The sequence below is a fragment of the Cydia pomonella genome, chromosome 8 (assembly GCF_033807575.1).
Source record: "Cydia pomonella isolate Wapato2018A chromosome 8, ilCydPomo1, whole genome shotgun sequence".
NCBI lineage: Eukaryota > Metazoa > Arthropoda > Insecta > Lepidoptera > Tortricidae > Cydia > Cydia pomonella.
In genome coordinates, this window is record NC_084710.1 from 14,764,951 (window position 1) to 14,780,071 (window position 15,121).

The 15,121-nt window shown below is 42.2% G+C and overlaps 2 protein-coding genes across 3 annotated transcripts in view; one reads left to right on the plus strand and one right to left on the minus strand.

Moving 5' to 3' along the window:
• LOC133520648 (uncharacterized) overlaps window positions 1-15,121 on the minus strand; it is a 258,897-nt gene that overhangs the window by 209,910 nt on the left and 33,866 nt on the right. The window contains 2 exon segments of the mRNA XM_061855198.1: window positions 8,664-8,696; window positions 10,245-10,456. Of these exon segments, the coding sequence (XP_061711182.1) occupies window positions 8,664-8,696; window positions 10,245-10,340 (129 nt within the window). The 5' untranslated portion in view covers window positions 10,341-10,456.
• LOC133520650 (uncharacterized) lies at window positions 196-7,897 on the plus strand. Of its 2 annotated transcripts, none has more exons than XM_061855203.1 (2): window positions 196-1,730; window positions 1,991-7,897. In XM_061855203.1, the coding sequence occupies exon 2, from the start codon at window positions 1,999-2,001 to the stop codon at window positions 7,429-7,431; it is 5,433 nt and encodes a 1,810-aa protein (XP_061711187.1). In that variant the 5' UTR covers window positions 196-1,730; window positions 1,991-1,998; the 3' UTR covers window positions 7,432-7,897. The 2 variants fall into 2 exon arrangements, with proteins under 2 accessions (XP_061711187.1, XP_061711186.1); XM_061855202.1 differs by having other exon boundaries at window positions 196-1,450; window positions 1,594-7,897.

Consider the following 15,121-nt stretch of genomic DNA (forward strand, 5'->3'; position numbering starts at 1 on the left):
TAGTTTCACTAAGGTGTAGTCCAATCTTGAGGTGTATGTACCTAGACAACAAGGACATTGGACAGGGAAGCCCGTGGCTTCATGGAGTGTGTACCGGAAGCACACAGGCAAAGCATGTAGTACGGTCGGTTATGAGTTGGAGTACAAGGGCCGGGTCTAGGGGGCAGGCTTATGGAGGACCCCGTGGGGGCATCGCCCCCACGTCCAGGTGGTGTGTAGGACACCAGGGTACTAGTCGGTAGTACCTAGTCTGGAGGCGAACCGATCGTACGGATGAGTCACTCTGGATAGGCCAGTAGACTAGACTCTCATATTGATGCGTGCGATGCCAACTCTGAAGTAAATGTACTGTACATGCAACAGTGTGGTCGAAGGTGACCCCCTTCTCCTACTCTCATGTGGCATGGTATTATATGTATTGATGATGTGATATATATTTTGTTGCCCAAGCGAATTTATACCCGTTTGGATTCAGGCACTTGTGTTACACAAGGTGGGTATAGAAGGCGCGACAAAATTGGTGGAGGAGCTGGGATTTTAGATGATGGGAAGCCAGATTAAGTTTGGCTATTCCATCTGTAGATCACTTTGAAGGGCCTTGTAGCGGAGATTGTCAAATTAAGTTTTGAATTGTTTGAGCTCAAGGTACCCGGTTGGCGTATTTTCTTTTGAAAATACGTACGAAATTAATTATTATTACTTACACAGCATGCGACGAGTTTATTAAAGAATTAAAACGGAATGTTGTTTCAATCCCGTAGTACTAATTAAACCTTTGTTTCGTTTTTGTGGTAAAAGGGTGCACCCTAGGCTAGATTAAGTATTGGGCTACATTAAAATATTACCTAACTGTTATGATTATACACTCGATCGTTGTTGTGTAATTATTATTTTAAGATATATTCATAAGGTATTTTTGTTATGTTGGCTATCATACCTTTTATATAGATGGTATTAGATAATTGTTCCTTTTTTACCTTATCTATGTCCTTAAGCGTACGTTCAGATTTCATCATTTTATTTTTAGTGATAAACGAACGAGCGTGGTATAGAATGTCAGATGAAGGGTAACTATAAATTACCTTTTATTCAATAGATTACTTATGATAATTTATATTTCTTATTCGCGTTTAATTAGATTTACTATTTGGTAAATTTACCGATAAGTCAAACAATCTTCCAGACATGAATGAGAATCGGAACGCACCACTGCGCACTGGCAATCCTAGCAAGACCCAACGTCAAGAAAAAAAAAACAACGAGGAAAAAACAGAAATTTCGCGGTATTCAAAGTTACTCGAGCGACTTGAGCGAGTGGCGTCTTCAAGTTTCTTGCTTAAGCTTATCATTAAGTGTATTAGGTAGTTGATAAATCACAGTGTTGTGGGGATTGCGGTCTCAGTTCTGGTACAGGGAATCATTTCCAAAGCGAGTTGCAGCACAATTGCAGGTACGAATAAGTTGTAATGTAGTTGGTTCAGCCGCCATGGCGCCGTCGGCCTCTCGGCGACAAAGTTTATCTTAGAATTATCAACAAATATGTTAGATCATTTTGTAAAATGTGGTCATTTTGGTATTCTGTGTACATTACAGCTGCACCAAGAAGCAGGGAATGTACCTGGCCAGTTCGAGACGTGTTTTGTGATATGTAGCATACGCGTGTTCATTCCACCGCCCGGAACGAAAAAAAAGAATAAGTTGTTTACTTGTACGGCAGCACGGTTTCCTGGGTGAGTTTAAACCATGAATACGTAAAGATGTATGTTATTTGTTGGGAACATTCGACGTGAAATCACTGGAAAAAACAACATTAGGCTGAAGAAAGTAATGGGAAGCACGGTAGTGCCTCCGCCAAGACGAATACTACCTACATTTTTGAATTACATAGTATTTTGTAGAATTCTGGCGTTGAGTAGCCACGGATATCGCCATAATGGTTATTTATACGCCAAACGAGTGTAGGCTAACTAACTGTGTTAATTATTTTCAGCTGGCATCATGGCAAGTTTATACAGTCGGGTTAAGCTGCGCCATGAAAAGTTACTAACGGTGACTGCGGACTCTCAGGCCCTCTGGGAGCAATTGCAAGCAGACGGAGTTGTCAGTGAAGACAAGTTCACGGCACTCCACCTAAAATTGAAACAGTGCTTGGGGACCTTTGAGAAGGAGATATTTCAATATTTAAGTGTGGTGCCGGATGCAGACGTGGTTAGCATGACACAGGATCAACTCAAGGCCGAAGATATATTGACAGAACTGGAAATTGCATGGCAGATTAACAAGAGGCGAAGTGGAGCTGTCAATAAGTCAAAGCTACCCGAGTTGAGCCTGCCAACCTTCTCCGGCGATAAGCTGAAATGGTGCGAATTTTGGGACCGATTTGCTGCCAATGTAGACCAGAGACAGTTACAGGAATCAGAGAAACTTATGTACCTCCTGAGCTGCCTAAAAGGTGCAGCTCTTGAAACGGTTTCAGGAATGGCAGCTACCAACGCCAACTACTCGGTTGCAGTGGATACTTTGAAGCAACGTTATGGGTCAACTGACACTTTAATAGACGCACATTATACAGCACTCAACCAACTTCAAAAGGCAGACCATACTAGTGCCAGCTGCCGGAGTGTTCTGGATAGTGTTGAGCGAAATCTCAGGGTATTGGAGAAGCTCGGGGAACCAGTTGGAGGCAACCATTTAAGAGCGCTGGTATTATCAAAGTTCCCAGAAAGGGTGATCCATGAGCACCACCTCATAGGTGAAGGTACTGACTTGAAGGCCATCAGAAATAATTTAGACCGCATAATCACGGCAATGGAGAAGTCAGCAGCTGCAGTAGTACCAACTCCAGAGACCATTGCCGTGCCTGGTAGTAGCACAACTGAGGCACTGCAAGTCCGTACAGAGGTAAGGTCTTTGAGTAGCCGGAAGCGGAAACATGCGGGAAACGCTGTTGCAGGTGCACCACCTTCAAAGCGACCAAAAAGGGCATGCTTGTTTTGCAATCTGAAAGGACATGCTAGCAGGGACTGTCGGAAATACAGTACAGTTGAAGCTCGTCAGAAGCAAGTGACAGGGAGGTGTCTACACTGCCTTCGACGCAATCATACAACATCATCCTGCAAGCGCAAGATTGCTTGCTTCCGCTGTAAAGGAGACCATCTGCTCATATTCTGTCCCAATCCGGCCTCAGATGGTGAGGAACATGATATTTTAGAGAAGCACTCTTTAAAATCCTTGTGTGCTACTTCTAACAAACACACTTTTTTGCAGACCGCAGTGGCAACTCTTCAAAATCCTCTAACTAAGAAAAGTAGCAAAGGCAGAATCTTCTTAGACTGCGGTAGTCAGCGGAGTTACATTACTCTAGCAGCTGCAAAAAAGTTAGGCCTGCCTACCCTCCAGGAAGACCTGCTACTCATATTCACCTTCGGAGCTTCTGAACCTCGGGAGACGTCGACCCCCTCAACAACAGTCAACATCCTGACGAAACGCAATGTCACCAAGCAGTTTACGGTGAACGTCGTACCAAGAATCACAGACAGAGTTCCGGTGACATCCTTCAAGTATCCTGGAGTCGATATTGTTGCTGATGATGAGACAGTTGGAGAGGTTGTCGATGTACTCATCGGAAATGATTTCTTTGGCGCTATCCTCAGAGAAAGAAAGATCCAGGTGTCGGAAGATTTTTGGTTATTGGATACTGATTTTGGATGGGTGCCTACAGGGAAGCTTACATCTGAAGAAAGAAGCGAGGTTCTCTCAGTGGTCACATATTGTCAGTGTCACACTCCTAGCTGTCCGTATTTCAGTGAGCCAGATCTGCCTTTAAGAAACATAGATGTAAGGTTCTTATGGTCATTAGAGAACCTAGGGATCACAGACTCACCAAAGGCTACGAGACAAGAAGAAGCAGTTCGTCACTTCAATGAGACTGTGCAATATCAGGAAGGCCGGTACTTAGTAAAATGGCCCTGGATTGAGTACCCACCAGAATTGCCATCAAATTTCGGATTGGCCTTAGGTCGATTGAAGAGTAACGTGAAGAGACTGGACTTGCAGTTAATTAAGGAGTACGACTCTATCTTGAGGGAACAACTGGATCTAGGAATTATAGAAGTCGTTACGAGAGGGTTTGACTTGAACGGAGACCACCCAATTCACTACCTCGCCCACCATATCGTGAAACAAGATGGCGGCAAAGGGAGGATAGTATACGACGCTAGTGCCAAAAGTACTGGACAGAAAAGCCTCAATGAGTGCCTTTACAGCGGACCTTCTATGTTAGAAGACCTAACTGCATTACTTTTGAAGTTCCGAACAAAGAAGTATGGCATACTGGCTGATGTAGAGAAGGCGTTCCTACAAGTAGCACTTCAAGAGGATGATCGCGATGTCACAAGGTTCCTCTGGTTAAAGGACACGACCAAGGAAGTGACGGAGGATAACCTACTGTATCTGAGGTTCTGCAGAGTACCTTTTGGAGTTGTTGCTAGTCCATTCTTACTGACAGCAACGATCCGACACTACATAAGCCAGTCAAACAAGGCCTTGCTGAAACAAGTCGCTGACAAGTGCTATGTGGATAACCTAGTGACTGGAGCTGATACTTTGCAGGAGGCTAAGCAGATCTATGACCAAGCAAGAACGGTGTTTGAACAACTGTCTATGAATATGAGGGACTGGATATCAAACAATCAGAGCTTCATAGATATGATACCAGAACATCATAGGTCAGTCAAACATGGACTGGTCAAAGTGCTTGGACTTATGTGGAATGTCGAAGAAGATACGCTGAAACTGAATTTGACTGAGGACCACTTCAGCACAGATCCTCCGATAAACACAAAGAGAAAAGTTCTTCGGGCTCTAGCACGTGTGTATGACCCCTGTGGCTTTGTATGCCCACTCATGTTGTCAATGAAGCTGATCTTCCAGGATATCTGTGAAAGGAAATGTAAATGGGATACAGAACTACCTATGGAGTTGACACAGTCTGTGAAAATTGTCATGGAAGGTCTGAAATCCATAGTGGACACAGAGGTGCCTAGGTACCTTGGTACAGATGTCTCAAGGAGTGACCTTAAGTACCACTTGCACTGTTTCACAGATGCTTCCAAAGACGCTTATGCTGCCGTTATCTACCTTAAAGTGATTGAAGATGGACAAGGAAAATCAGTCTCTCTGTTGATGGCAAAATCGCACGTGTCACAGACCAAAGACAAGGACGAATTAAAAATTCCTAAATTGGAACTACTAGGATTTCTGATAGGAAGCAGACTCCTGAAATACGTAAGGAACCATCTTGATCTTGATATTGAGAAAGAATATTTGTGGTCAGATAGTTTGGTTGTACTTAGTTGGATGAGGTCAAACAAACTGCTTCCACCCTTTGTCGCCAACAGAGTGAACGAAATCAAGCGTGACCACCCTAACACAGAGATGTTCTACGTTCACACAAAAGCAAATCCTGCTGATATTGCTACGCGTCCAGAACTGTTTGAAGAGAAAAGGCAACTTTGGTTTAACGGACCAGAGTTTCTCGTTAATAAAGAATCCTGCTGGCCCCAAAATAGACTCTACGAGGCACATCAGAACCTTCTGTCTGTTGGGGAGGTCCTGGGTGACAACCCAGGTGAGCTGACACAGGAAGTATCCATTGGTGAGGTTGCAGACCAGAGTAAGACCCCCGAGCAAGGAAGTCCCAGTGATCCCGTTGAACCAATGGAAACCCAGGATTCGAGCATACCTACAGAGAGTGGTGAATATCCTACTGATGGAAGCATGGAACTCGACAATCCTGCCGATGAAGGAGGTATCCAGCAGCAGACCATTGTGGCCAAAATAGTGTCCGAGATAAAAGATCTACAAAGGAAGCACTTCCAAGAAGAACTAAATGGCAAAAGAACACATTTAGCACGAAACTTAGATCTCTTTGTTGATGTAGACGGCTTTCTTAGGTGCCGTGGGCGTATGGCGAACACCACCTGGAGCTATGACATGAAGTATCCGATACTACTGCCAAAAAATTCCGAGTTCACTGACAGAATCATAAAGGAGACGCATGAGAGTAACTACCACGTCGGTGCTCCACACACACTGAGTATCATCAGGGAACGGTATTGGATACCCCAAGGGAAAGCCCAGGTAATAAAGGTGTTAAAGCGATGTACCCAATGTGTAAAACACGGCGGCGGTCCGTATCGTTTACCAGCCACACCGGCGCTGCCTCCAGAACGAGTAAATTATAGCAGACCCTTCACTTTCACTGGTGTTGACTATCTGGGACCGCTATTTGTGAGTACCCAGACTGGTAAAGAGAAACGATGGGTAGCCTTATTCACGTGTTTGACAGTAAGAGCGATACATCTTGAAATCGTGAAGGACCTTTCGGCTGAAGAATGTCTCCTAGCCTTGCGACGATTTATAGCTGCTAGAAACAAGCCACAACGAATGTACTCGGATAATGCGACTTGTTTTAAGTTAGTCGCTGAAATGGTACAACAGCCATACTGCATTAAGAATGACATCCAGTGGAAATTCATATGTCAACTAGCACCGTGGCATGGAGGGTTTTACGAGCGGCTAGTGGCCTTGGTGAAGCATTGCCTTAAAAGAACCCTAGAAAAACACCTTCTCAATGATACCAGGCTACTGACAGTGATAAAGGAAGTGGAAACAGTACTGAATTCAAGACCACTGGCAAGAGTTGGTACAGAAGTGGAACATGTCCTCTGCCCGGCAGATTTCATAAGCCTAGGACAATGTTTGACCATGAGACCATCTGCCGTGGATATTCCGACTTGTAACACTGCTACAAAGAGCGACCTGTTTGAGAGCTGGAAGAGAGGATGCAATATCCTAGAAGAATTTAAGAGGATGTTCGTCAAACAGTATCTTGCTAGCCTGAGAGAAAGGTACAACAACTCTCCCAAGCAGCCTAGAGTTAAATCTCATCGATCACCACAAGTAGGCGACCTTGTACAGGTTAAATCGGACCTCAAGAACAGAAACCTCTGGAAAGTGGGGAAGATCCACGAGCTGATCAGGGGAAGTGATGGTGAATGTAGAGTAGCGAGGGTCAAGGTTGACGATTCTTCCTTGACACGTTCCATTGGCCATCTCTACCCGCTGGAGGTAGATGACGAGACACCTGTGGTAGAACCGGTAGCGGCAGACTCGACTGAGATGCAAGAGGACAGCGGGGAGTTGGAGGCTCCAAACAGTTCAAATCCTCATACACCTGCACTTGATGAACGGCCGAATGTCGACGTGGATACTCTGGCTGGATGTGACATGACCCGTAACAATGAAGTCCCACCACCAGAGGAGCAGCCAGAAGAAAGAGGCGTTGGCAGAATCAAGCGGATCGCAGCCATTCGCGCCAGGGATAAAATCCTGGAGTGGACGCGACACCTGCTTGCCTTGCTACAGTAACCTTCCTTGTTCTGGGGAGTGTCGCGCCAAGCGCGATGTAAGTTGGTAAGTGGTATCAACTAGGTTACTACTTTGTCATGTGGCAACACTGACTGCTCGGATGACAGTTCCGATGGCGGAAAAAGCACGATGGCGCCATTGGGAAGAACAAAATGAAGGTACGTGCATGAGGCGTGGAATGGCGCTGGGTGTGCTGAGAAATTAAGTACTCGGTGTGCCTCCACGCGGTAACGGGAGCCTGCCCTGGTGAGTGTTTATACACATATTTACGCTTATATAATCGACATCCTAGCTGCATGGGCGTGGAACAAGGGGGTTGACCAACGGTCCTTGGTTAACGTAGTTTCACTAAGGTGTAGTCCAATCTTGAGGTGTATGTACCTAGACAACAAGGACATTGGACAGGGAAGCCCGTGGCTTCATGGAGTGTGTACCGGAAGCACACAGGCAAAGCATGTAGTACGGTCGGTTATGAGTTGGAGTACAAGGGCCGGGTCTAGGGGGCAGGCTTATGGAGGACCCCGTGGGGGCATCGCCCCCACGTCCAGGTGGTGTGTAGGACACCAGGGTACTAGTCGGTAGTACCTAGTCTGGAGGCGAACCGATCGTACGGATGAGTCACTCTGGATAGGCCAGTAGACTAGACTCTCATATTGATGCGTGCGATGCCAACTCTGAAGTAAATGTACTGTACATGCAACAGTGTGGTCGAAGGTGACCCCCTTCTCCTACTCTCATGTGGCATGGTATTATATGTATTGATGATGTGATATATATTTTGTTGCCCAAGCGAATTTATACCCGTTTGGATTCAGGCACTTGTGTTACACAAGGTGGGTATAGAAGGCGCGACATCGACTGTACGACTGTACATTTGGTGAATTTCATGTTATATTAATCCAAGCAAAAGTAGCAAAAAGCATTAAACACAAGTTATAGCTTTTTGTTAAAATTTTGGTTATGGTTGATTTCATTATAAAAATGTAATGGCGGATAACAAAAGCGTTACCTAACAAACACTCCAGAAAAATAATCAACATCAAATGAAAAAAGCGTATTGACGTTATTATTGACAATAACAATAATATCATGATAGCAGTTACTTCAGTAGGCAATAAAACTTCCCCTTCTCATTCTCATCGCGGTTAATATGTTAAATTTAATAAAGCAGGTTGATTCCGAAATGATTGATTATTGTTTTCCGAATAAACAGTCGTCACGATCTTACTCACATCAAATGTGCGCCGCGGAGTATCGCTCAAGCTCTGGAAGAAAATAAATTATGTAGCAAATTCATTACCGAGGGAAAACACAAGGAGATTGATGGAAAAACAAATGTGTATTGCTAGCAAATAATAAAATGATTTGGAATAAACAAGTACGAGTTCAGTCACCATTAGAATGAATGTCGAAGAAAATTAGATGTTCGCAAACATCTAAACACGATCGGTACTCTATTCTTAAGACAATACAGTGTATGTATTTGTTGTAATCACATTTTAGATCTCTACGACTTTGACCATAGATCTATAAAGCGCATGCGAAAATTTAAATTTATATTTTCATATTTTGTTATATTCGTCAATTAATACATGATTATTAGACTTAATGTTGAATATTCATGAAGTGTGAAGTTTCTAAAACACCAATAAATTACTTCGAACGCCATTTTAAGCATTTTTTTATCGATACAAAATATAGGTGCTCCTCAGGCGGCGAGAACGTGGTCTATCACACGAGATCTTGCGTATAAAATAGGTTCTAAGGATGAGAGCCTGAGAGTTCATACACATATAAACCTACATTCGTACTTTCGTAGGTAAGTAAAATCAGTTAACTGAAAGAAAATTCCACAAATTTTTGATTCAGGTATTATTCTAATGGTAAAAAACGGTTGGCTGTAGTTTTATGAAATTAAAAATGTAATTAATAAAAAGTATTCGATCTGTACTATGGTCTAATCCTAGACAGAACGAGTTATCCCAGTTTTCTAAATGGCCTTCCCATATGAACACCTAATGCAGATACCCTTTTTATTCCACACATTAATATTTACAAATATGTAGCAGAAACGTTTGTAATGCTAATATAAATTGCCTCATATAAATGTACGGACGTGGACATTTAAAATTTAGAGCAGTATGCGATCGGAGCACGCTCTAAGTAATTAGCTTTCCTAATCCATCGGGAATAGAACCTGTTACATGATGATACTATGTATTCAGGGTGATTGGCTTAATGAAGATGGGTTCTGGCACGTCACCAATGCGGTTAGGCTTTTTACGGTTACAGCAAAGGAACTCAAAGCCCTAAAAGAAGCCCATTCATTGAGTACTGGGAAATCATATTAGGCTTTTAGGATTCCGTAGTTAACTAAGGAGCTGTAGTTAGACGGTCCACGATTTTATTATACCACGTCGGTGGCAAAAAAGTATACGACCCGTCTAATGGTAAGCCGTCACCTTAGTCTATGGAGTATTGACGCCTGCAACTCCAGAGGTGTTTCATGCGCATTGCCGACCCTTTAAAAACCTGTACACTCCTTTTTTGAAGAACCCCATACTTAAGAGGGAACATAAAGCTAGGAAAATTAGAAGGAAACAAAATATACGGCGCACCGCGCGAAACGTGCGACGGAAGTTCAGGCTATCGCACGGGTTTTAATTCAACGTTTTCGAATCTCGGAAAGGTACGTTGCTAAGTCCTTTGTACACCCAGCTGTAAAAGTGCATGGCGACTTTATAAATAAATTCCATTCATAATGTGTTCATGCAATTTTGCAACACAATGGTACCTAATTAAGACTGGCTTACCCGCGATATCCTCAAAGGCTGGTTCTGATCGACACCCCCATGCATGCGGAAGCCCCAAGGCGCCCCGCCCGTCAACTCAACCTCGCGAGCCGTCATGGTTATTAAACCATTGCTCTCACAAAATAACTTTTCACTGCTGAAGATAACCTTCCTTGTACAGAGCGCGCATTTTGTCGCTTAGTTCGTGATGTCAGATTCCATACTCTGATGATCTGTAACAAAACAGAAAAACATAATGAAAAATTATTTTACAGAGTACTGGTAATTTGAAAATAACCGGATAAGCTCCCGTACAGAAGGAGATCTTGGAATGGCATCAGATTAGGCATATCCCCAGGAAGCCTGACACCCACCTATCCAAAGTGGACCTGACCTGTAAGATACCCGGCAAACGGAAACATGGCCGCCCTAAATTTACTTGGAGCCGTTCCGTGGAACAAGAGATGGGTGTATTGGGGATGGGGTGGGAGGAGTTTACCCAAGCTGCCCAGGACCGGAGTCAGTGACAGAATATGATCCGAGCTCTACACCCCAGCAGGGGGTAACAGGATGAAAAGAAGAAGATGGTGGTTAGAGGATTACAAGCATAAGCGTCATTCTAGATCTGTGTATTAACCAGTGTAAATCAAAAGTCGGTATACTTTACCAACGCTTCTCCACTGGAAGACGCCACTGTGAAATGTAACTATAATTGTGAATGAAGCTTGGATTCAAGTTTTAAATAACAACTAATGTCAGTCCATCAATAATACGAAAATAAATCGCCAACAAATATTGGATATTATAACACTGCCATTGCTTAATCTGACACATGATCGGTCGAGCAGAAATAATAGAGGTATAAAAATAATAAGGATGTCAAAAGGATATATAAAATAAGTACCTAGGTTAGACCCAAAGAGCATATAATCACTACGTTCTAGACCTAGGCATTATACACCGCTTATTCTGTCGCTTCTTAAAAAGAAGAAGTAGGTGAACATATTATCTTTGTCATTACGACTTTTCATTTGAATAGTTTCAAAGAGCATATAATCACTACGTTCTAGTTGAATAGTTTATTACTGTAACTAATTACGAATTGAGTTCTGACTGATTCATTGCTACTTAATCACTTAATGCATGGGTGGCAAATGTATATATAGTTTTATGGCTCAGTTGGTTTGTTCTTGGATTCCTCATAAACGACTGAAGACCATAAATCCAAAACGTACACTTTGAATGCTTAAGTATTTAAATTATTATGAGTCATTGACGGTTATTTTAAATGTTTGTTCAGAACGCCTACAGGAAAAACCAGCGACCGAGTATATAGAGCATAGCTGAAATTGTGAGTTTATTAGACTAGTAATTAGACGAGTTCCTGTTCAAAACTAGCAGAAGTACCACAACGTTGAAAATTTAGACCCGCAAAGTCGGCCTTTGCGGGTAGGTTGTCGGCAACGTGGGCTAAAAAACTACAAACTTAAGACGGTTATCACACTCACACTGCCGCTGCATTTCGTTGCGAAGAGCGAAGCAACATACGAGCGAAGTACAGTGATGCGGTTTGCTCCGTATATTCGTCTAGAGCTGCGGTGCACGACGAACCACGTTTAAAAACCGGAGTGCGGAGCAGTGTCATAACCACCTTAAGGAAGTATAACTATTGTGAAGACAAAAGGTGGGAATGGTGAAATGACCAAACTGGTTGGTCTTATTAACTTTAAATATAAGTTTAAGTAGTAGAGAAATAACTGTTATGGTTTGTTTATCAAAGAACTATTATGGATATGCAGAGGCCGTGAGTTCTAGTCTCACCCAAGGCAGAATTTTTTTCACTTTTAAATTTGTTGTAAGCTTAATAGCATCGTTCGCAGACGTTTCTGCTTGTTAAAAAATAATTTATTATGGGTTGTCTTGGTCATAGTCTCACTTTTCTCTTCTGAAAAGTACTAAGTCCTACTTCAAAACTATAAACGTCTTGTTGTTCCCCACTAAAGCTTGGTGGGCAACAATGAAGGTTGTTTCTGTAATATTTTCAGCGATGTTAAAACGAGTTTTAAATATCGCTGCATTGCGTAAGTTCTGTCTTGGTTCTGTCCCTGGCGGCCCACGGGCATATACTTGCTTTTAGACCTAAAACCACGAAATAACAAAACCTTTTTCCATCGACAAACATTACATAGTATAACTTTTTTCTAATTTCAATATTGGCAGCCAAAAATAAGCAACCACAGAGTATTAGACTGTCATGTTATTATTATGACCGTGTCAGTGCGTTTGATACGAGTTTTCACGTGAGTTATTTTATACATTATTGGTGGAATCATCAAGACTGATAGCTATAATACTTCTATAATATGTAAAAAAAAATTGTCTGAGTCCCATGAGTTTGCTGTGTTGTGTTTAGTGAGTATTACATGTGGAATTGTTTTGGACAAAGAGAGCTCGTAAGTGATATTTTTAAATACATTTTGTACACAAAACTCATGTTTGCCAAACTTACGTATTTCAAAAAGCTAAACTAGTTTAACTCGCTTATTCACCCACTTGGTTTCTAGGCCACTTTAGCGCTATCAAGTCCTAATTTACTGCATAAACAACAGTATAATCACGGTTCTAAAAGCACAGCTAAGCAGGAATGTCATTCCTATAGAGTTCTAAATTTTATTTCGTGGGTGCTGTTTGCTCTAGCGAACCAGTATAATGGCTGTACACACTGGGAGAGACACTCTGTGGTCCATAAGACAGGCGAGCATAGAAAAAAACCGAGAGCCAGCAAATTTCGCACACTCGCCGCACGGTCTTAAGGACTGAATGCCGTTCGATACCTCCCTGAAGGGAGGTATAAGAGGCCGTGTCCGCCTTTTGACTGCGACGGCTGTGGCGAGCCGCTTCCCATCGATGTGGGGAGGTCTATCGTCGTTGTTTTGGAGACGACCTTCCTGCTGTAGCTGGCCAGCTCTTTGCTACCGATCGTTACCCAACCCCACGACCCCTGTCTTAAGGTATCTAAATTGCCAGTACAGTATATTCCTGTAACGCGCGTGCAGTGCGCACAGCGAGTGAGCGACAAATTCGGGCAATCTGAGTCCATACTTGAAGTCGCGTTAAATGTATGGGGTCGCGCGCAAAAATGCAACTCATGCTAGCCGGTCTGTACGCAATTTTATGTGACAGTTTACACTGGTAAACCCATAATCCCGAATCGCCCGTGCTCGCGTAACTAGTCAGAATACACGGTCAGTGTATAAATCGTAGTAATGTGGACAAGGCTTGCCCAGTGTAAGGATATTAGCTTAGAGGGAAAACGTTACGATATTTTGCTAAAAGCGGTTACGTTATACTCGATAAAGTATGTGTTTGCTGCTAGTGCTGCAGAGACAAGTAGAGTAGAAGGGAGAAGTACTATGTTCTGTAACGACCTTGAGGCAAAATTAACTGTTTAAATGAGAGTCGTATGATATGGCTCATATCATAGTCGTCGAGTCTGTAAATAAATAAGTACATCGCACGCGCGGACATTTTGCAGTGAGGGTACTTTTTATTTTTAATAGTGATAATTTTACAAACCGTTTTTAGCGCTTTACTCAAAATAATTCTTGCTATAATAGTGTTTAATATACGTAAATATAGTCTAGTTCTCACTTCAGTGACAGCTAGTATTTTCTTTTAAATTAGAAAAGCCGCTGCCGCTACAGCCTTCGAAATGAATAGTGGTCCTGATAATTTAATTGCTTCAGTTTCACAAACAATATACGAATATGACAGATTTACTTAGATCTAGCTAGTAACTTAGTGAACGGGGAGTCTAAATATCAAGTATATTCTTAGTGAATCCAATCATATTATCTAATCATTTATGACAGGTTGAAAAAGTAAATACATACGTTATTATTGCAATTGAAAACCACGATATATATATATACTTACAAAAATGCTCCACAAAATATTCGTCTTCAGAAAAAATCAGCTAAAAAGTTTATTTACTTTTTGTATCAATGTTCAGTGGTATAATAAAACGCTGTATGATAGAATGTATCCTTAGGCGCATTACATCTAAATTATTTTCAGGCTTAAATAGTGCACCAGAGCAGTTTTCAAATATGTTCACGTATCTCTTAGATTGAAGATCTTGTTAGTTTGTGCGCAACAGCGTTCACCAATGTGAGCGACTAAACATACCTTTTAGTATGTGAGCGCGAGGCATAGATAATCGGGTTGATATTAGATATGGATTTGTTTGAAATAAACAGAATACAGGACAAGGCCGCAGTGCCTGTCGTATGCGTCAACCGTAGGCTATTCTCGTTATATTGTCTTTCAGAACATTACGTTACATTGTCTAATTATATACATAGGTATTGTATCCTGTACATGCACGTTTAACAGAAAATAGATAGCTATAGGGATGTACCGATTAGTCGGGAAAGCCTACTGGCCTCATTTGTAGTCGGCGATTAGTCGGCGACTAGCTAGCAAAAAAGGCCGATTAGTCGGCACGTTAGTAGTAACAGAAAAGAAGGGCGAAATAAATAAGCAGCCAATATTTACTATGTAAATGATTTATAGATACCTATTTAGGGTACATATTACGAAAAAAATCTACATAATATTAACCGTGTGACTACTTTCGTATGTACGGCTGTCTGGTGTTCACCTCTACATGTTGCTATCACAGTCGAATCTCGTGAAATTATGCGTCTAACTCTTAAAATTAAAACACGGGTCTGTTATTAAAACAATTCTATTTTGCTCAAAGGAAGGTTGTGCGAGAACTATTATTGTTGCAAAATTTAGACACTTGACAGGGATTGACATTGCTCGTAGACTTCGTAGCTTGTAGACATGGTAACTTGAATGGCGACTACGTACGGGTAATAGAGCCTTGCAAA